General features: G+C 60.9%; 1 protein-coding gene across 1 annotated transcript in view; it reads right to left on the bottom strand.

The window, feature by feature from the left end:
- Positions 1-5,666, bottom strand: part of LOC109306993 (E3 ubiquitin-protein ligase HECTD3-like) — a gene marked incomplete at its 5' end in the record, with an annotated part of 16,233 nt that extends 10,567 nt beyond the window's left edge. Inside the window, 8 exons of the mRNA XM_019530617.1 lie at positions 814-979; positions 1,140-1,222; positions 2,118-2,231; positions 2,814-2,929; positions 3,316-3,451; positions 4,038-4,127; positions 5,032-5,192; positions 5,535-5,666. Of these exons, the coding sequence (XP_019386162.1) occupies positions 814-979; positions 1,140-1,222; positions 2,118-2,231; positions 2,814-2,929; positions 3,316-3,451; positions 4,038-4,127; positions 5,032-5,192; positions 5,535-5,666 (998 nt within the window). The remainder of the gene's footprint in view (positions 1-813; positions 980-1,139; positions 1,223-2,117; positions 2,232-2,813; positions 2,930-3,315; positions 3,452-4,037; positions 4,128-5,031; positions 5,193-5,534) is intronic.
- Between the last annotated feature and the right edge of the window lie 4 nt (positions 5,667-5,670).

Here is a 5,670-nt window from a genome sequence, read left to right on the forward strand (position 1 = left end):
GGGTGAGAGACAGTGTCAAAAGCCTTCCGGAAGTCCAGGAAGACGATGTCCACTGCTACCCCTGCGTCTAATGATCTAGTGATCTGATCTTGGGCATCTTTGGAGAAGCCTGCCTCAGAGATGGGCCATTAAGACTCATTTAAACTGTAACTCCAGTGCGGTGGTGCAGCTGATGTAGGAGGGGGCTCTCTCCCATGCAGGACTCAATGGTACCAAATGCACCAGGGCATTGCTAGGAGGTAAAGTCCTGCAAGAAGCAGGGTCGTGGGTCCCCCCAGTTCTGAGGCACTGCAGAAGTGAACTAGTAGGAGGTGCTCTCTGCCCCAGACTCAAAGATTCATAGAGAAGTGGGGCTGGAAGGGACCTCAAGACCCTCTGCCAGAGGCAGGAAAGGGTCCCGTAATGCCACACTGAGGTGCTGCAGGGGGCGGGGAAGAAAGGAGCATCCTCCCCTGTGAACTGCTGCTGATTACAGATCCCAGCCTCATGCTAGCAGAGGGGCTCCTTACAAACCCAGCAACTTTGCAGTAAGGAGACATGAATCGAGGTCCTGAGCACAAAAGGTGAGCAAAGAGCTGCCACCCGGTAGATAAAGCAGAGGGGAGTGAGCCCTGCACCCAGCCCACCGGCCCATGCTGCCTCCTCAAAGTGCTGCCATGCCACTGAGCTGGGGGATCACCAGCGGTGCTAGGACTGAGCAGGTGCCGGTGAGCTCCCCCGGGACCAGAGCTGCATTTTCCCCCATGCACGGAAGTGACTCTGACCCCCCGCCAGCCCCCACCTTGCGCGCCCGGCTGGTGTCCCGGACACTACCTCTGAATAAGCACGGCACGCCGGTACAACAGGTCAGGGTCCATCCCTTCCAGGCGGGGGTACCGCACCAGGTGGGCTGACTGGAACATGTCTGCATTGAGCCTCACATCCCAGTGCCACGTGGCCTGGACCCTAAGGCCCCAGAGGCGAACGTTGAGCCCGTTATCTGCCCATAAAAAGCAAGGGCAACACAGTGGGCTCAAGCTGGCTCGCTGCCCTGGCTTATGAACAGCACGGGGGTGATGAGGCCTGCAACGTCTTGAAGGAGAGCGGGCTTATAAGCAGCATATGAGCGGGGGGCCAGATCCTGCAACAAACACCCATACCTACGCACTCCAGGATTCGTATCTCAATGACAGGCTCGTGAGTCGTCATATCCCTGAGCACACACACGTCCCCGTAACGGTTCCTGCAGAGACAGCACAGGCGGAGATTGCAGAGCAGTCTCACCACCCTCCAGCCAACATCTCTTCATCCACTGACATGAAAGAGGGGTGGTCCCCTGTGCTTTGAACTCAGGAGCTAGGATCAGGACCTGGCCTCAAACCCCCTGCTCGGCCACCAGTTTGATGGATAGCCCTAGTCAAGTCACCTAACCCCTGTGTGCCTCCTGCGGAGATTTCAGTGGCAATGGACGCATGAAGCACTCTGCGGTCCTCTGAGTCCAGCCCATCAGGACTTAATGCATTTTGAAGACAAGCCATAGGAGCAAAGCTTGAGTATGATGGGGGTGGAGGCAGAGAGGGATGTGATGGCCATTTCCAAACATTGGAACGGCTCTCAAAGCTAAGGTAGGGAATCTGCTCTCCCGTGCTCCTCCTATGCGCAGGAACAGGAGAAGCTGAGGACAAGCAGCTGCACAATGTTCGTCCTACAAGGGAGTACAGAAAGCCCGGATCTGGGAGGGGGTTTAGTCTAGATGACCCTCGGCTCTGGACTCCCCGTGTGGCGCCGGTAACCAGGGATGATTGATCCGGCGCCAGCGCAGCCATGCTAACAGCCAGGAGAAAGGCACAGGGAGGGAAACATCAGGTGCGTCTTAGCATACCCACAGGTCCAGGGATGGGACTGGGGGACCTCTCTTACAGAAGCCAACTGGGGCCAGTGGGCAGGACCGCCATGCATCCCTGTATTAGCACAGAGAGGTGCAACCAGAGGCGGAGAAGCCAGGCTTAAAGCATCCCACCCTCCCCCAGGGAGACAGGCATGTTTGGTTAGTGGCTAGAAGGATGGAGGTTTCATCCATCGTGGCATCTCAGCCCACTAGAGCCCAGGCCCCTCCCGCAACACCCCAACCTACTCACTCGTTGATGTTGTGATCAGCCAACTTCTTCAGCTTGCCCATCACACCGCCATACACTGCAATCTTCTTGGGCTTGTAGCTAGTATCACTTTCATCTATCCTGATCAGAAGCTTCCTGGAGAGGAGACCGAGAAGCAGCCAAATCCTCCAGTGCTTGCTCAGGGAGGAGCCTCTTGAACCGTGAGCCTGGCTTTGCACACCCACGTGCACCAAGCGCCCCAACCTGAACCCAGTGCACCCAGTTTTGGGCATCAGAGTGCAGTGCTGGGATCTTATGCCCGTTATCTCTACCAGGTCCCCAAGCACACGTGCTCTGTGCTGAGTATTCATTGCTTGGGAAATGGGGTGAAAACTATCTGCTTGCAGGGAATGACAAGGCTCCAGCACGAAGGAGCATGGATTCACTTAGGGGAAACGCAGGAGAACCAGGACAGAACTGGCCCAAGGGGCGATTTAGACACGTTTGGACAAGGCCCTCGGGAGGGAGCTGCAGAGACGGGTCAGGCTGTCTCAGGGTGGGGGACAGAGGCCACAATCCTATCCGACTGCACGCATGACTGGAAACCCCTGCCAGACTGGAGTCAGAGGAAACAAGACACGCCGCTCCCCCAAAGCACAGCCAACACCAGGGCAGCCACTGGCCGACGCTGGAAATGGGCTGGTTCCTAAACAGTTTGCTAGGGCCGTCGGGTCTCACTTGATGACGGTGCCTTTCTTCATGGTGAGCCGCACCCAGTGCTCGCCCTGGGCCCCATCGCTCTCCCAGAAGGTGAACAGCTGGTTGTCCGTCAGCTGCGGCACACCATGGTCCTTCTGCAGGGCGAAGAGGCAGAGAGACAACATGAAGCAAGGCACAGGGTGGGCTGCATCAGCCTCCAAGCATCTCCGGAGTCCACCCATACTTTCTTCTTCCATCCCAGGGTCCCCCAGCTTTGCCCCGTCAGCCTTTGCCACCCGCCGGCCAAAGCCTGCAGGCCACACGACTGGCCCTGCCAAGCACCCAGCCACCCCTCCATGTCCAGGAGGAAAGACAGCTCTCCCTGGAGCCAGCATCCAGAGCGCGACCAGCGCCACCGGACCCCAGGGAGACGCAACCCCTGGTCACAGCGACATCCGCCTTCCCCAGCGCGGCTGCCGAGACACGACCGCCCGGGTCTCAGGCCTCTCCTCGGCACGTGACAACCCACCCTACTGCATACCACGTAGGAGGAGACGTCAATGCTGTCCACATACTGGCTGATCCTGCCCAGCTTCATGTTCCCCTTTGCAACGCAATCGTACATGAAGCGGACCAGATCTTCGTCGCACTCGAAACTCCACGTTGGGGGAACAAACCTGCTGGCACACTCGGGGTTAATGGGGCAGCTTGACTGCCGGGGGGTGGGGGGTGGGGGGGTTGTGCTCTACTTCTGCCCCTTCATAGGAGGCAAATGGCTTGTGCTGCCAGCAACCGGGGGGCTATGGCCACTGTCCCCAAGGCTGTACATCGAACCCCGGTGACTTGGGCGGCAGCTGAGCAAGGGGCGCGTCACCTCCCCTTGGAGCGCTCTGCCCCAGGATGCGAGCCGGCGCCTCGACAACAGCCGTGCGGCTGCTGAGCCAGGATCTATCCTTGAGAACAACAGATTCTGCGTCCTGGCTGCTGCCCTCAGGCTGACACCCACGTTCACAAACATGCTGTGAGGAGCGGCCCAGGCTGATTGCAGCCAGCCGTGCCCAGCAGAAATCACCCGGCGCCGCTGACACGACAACATCGGGAGCAAAGGCCGTTGGTGCTGAGCAAACGCCCTCAACCAGCGGGACTCTGCCCTGCCCCACCCCAGCCTGCTCCGACCTGCGGGAGGTTTCCGGAGGCCACGGCGAGGCCCGGACTCGCTCCCAGGGAACAGGAGAGAGCACGTGCGACGGGCCTGGCTGTTACCGAAACTTCTGCACTGCATCCTCGTCCTGCTCCAGCTGTCCGGGCTTCGCTGCGAAGGGCAGAGAGGTCAAGTCCACCGCTTGCTCCCAGCTGAAACGGCCAAGCGAGGGAGGGGTTCAGGGACCCGCGCTTCTCCCATTGTCCAGCCAGGACAGCTAGTGACACGAGACTCGGGTCTTGGCGGCGCTGCCCTGCACTCGTCCAGCTCGTTACAGGGCAGGCAGAATGAGCCTCAGCTCAAGGGCGGTCCACGGCACTGACGCAGCACCGGCTCCCACCGCAGCCAACGCAGGAGATGGCGCGCACCCCAACGAGCTCTTTAGAAATGGCCGGCCCAGGGGGAGACACCCATATCGGCTGCGCACACCCTGGGAGCGAAGCCTGGCAGGGGAGAGCCCTTCCCTCTCCCCCTCGAAGGACTTGGTGGAGTTTGAGGGTGGAGACCTGTCCCTTGCATGGTGGTCAGGCCGCCCCCGGGAGAGTCTGCAAATGCCTCCCAATGCCAGGATCCCGGCTACGCAGTTTATGGCGATGGGGGGGTTGCGCTCAGGGTCTCCCTCTAGCTTGCTCCTTTGGCCGTTTAGCTCAGAGCAAGCAAGCCCGGGGGCATCCGAACTCCAAGACCGCCAGGCTTGGGGCTTGCACCTGGGATGCTGCCGCGGCTGCGCGGGTACCCGAGCCCCAGGCTGAAGAGTCTGGGCAGGAGGAGACTTGCTGGGGGTAACGCCACGCAGATGTCGGCCACTGAGGTCTGCTCCGGCGATACAATTTGGAACCGATTTGGCCCCAGATGCAAAATTGCAAAAGGAAAACCCACACAAGCCTCCGGGCCCTGCCTGGCACCACCACCAATAGCCCTGGTCTTGCTCGACCCGGGTGCTGAGGGCGGCATTATGCGCTGGCTCCCATCCAAGCACAGCCCCCGAGGCCCAACACGCTACGCGGGGCTAACGTGGACACGGGGAGATGCCGGGGCAGCCCCGCACTTCCCTACCTCATTGCAGGATTATAATCCACTCCAAAGAGCTGCTGCCTCCTCTCCATTTCATCCGTGGCCTCCACGAGGATGAGCCTGCCCGAGCCCTCTCCATGCTTGCGCACCAGGACCCAGCCTTCTTCGAGCTCGCAGCCGCCCTTGCAGGCCGCCAGCTGCTCCTGCAGAAGGAAGCGCGGCCCAGCAATAACCCCTGGGCGCAGGCTGGACAGAGGGGCCCGGTGCTGCCTTTGCCCATTATAACCCCTGGCTACCACAACCCTCCCCGCAAAGGGGCACAAAAAGCGCTGCAAATGAGCTCCGATCTCATCCAGGGCATTCTTCCCCTCCCAGGCTCAGGCCCCGGGCGCACGCAGCGAGCAGGTCTGGCTCCCGCGGGCCCTTCCCACCCGCCCCTCTCCTGCCACAACGGGCAGGGGCAACAACGGGGCAGGCAGGTGGGAGGAAAAGCAACTGAAAAACCAGAGAGCCGGCGGAGCGGTTGTGGGAAGGAAGCCCCGCACCTTGCTGAGCTTGGCCCAGAGCCCCGCGCCGTTGCAGTACTCGTCGCCGCTGGCGCGCAGGCAGCTGCCCTTGCGGAGCTCGAGGCTGGCGCGGGCCAGCGCCTTGCCCGGGGCCGGCGGCGGCGCGTCCCACACG

This window comes from Crocodylus porosus, unplaced genomic scaffold (assembly GCF_001723895.1).
Source record: "Crocodylus porosus isolate Cpor-Errol unplaced genomic scaffold, CroPor_comp1, whole genome shotgun sequence".
In the NCBI taxonomy this organism is placed as follows: domain Eukaryota; kingdom Metazoa; phylum Chordata; order Crocodylia; family Crocodylidae; genus Crocodylus; species Crocodylus porosus.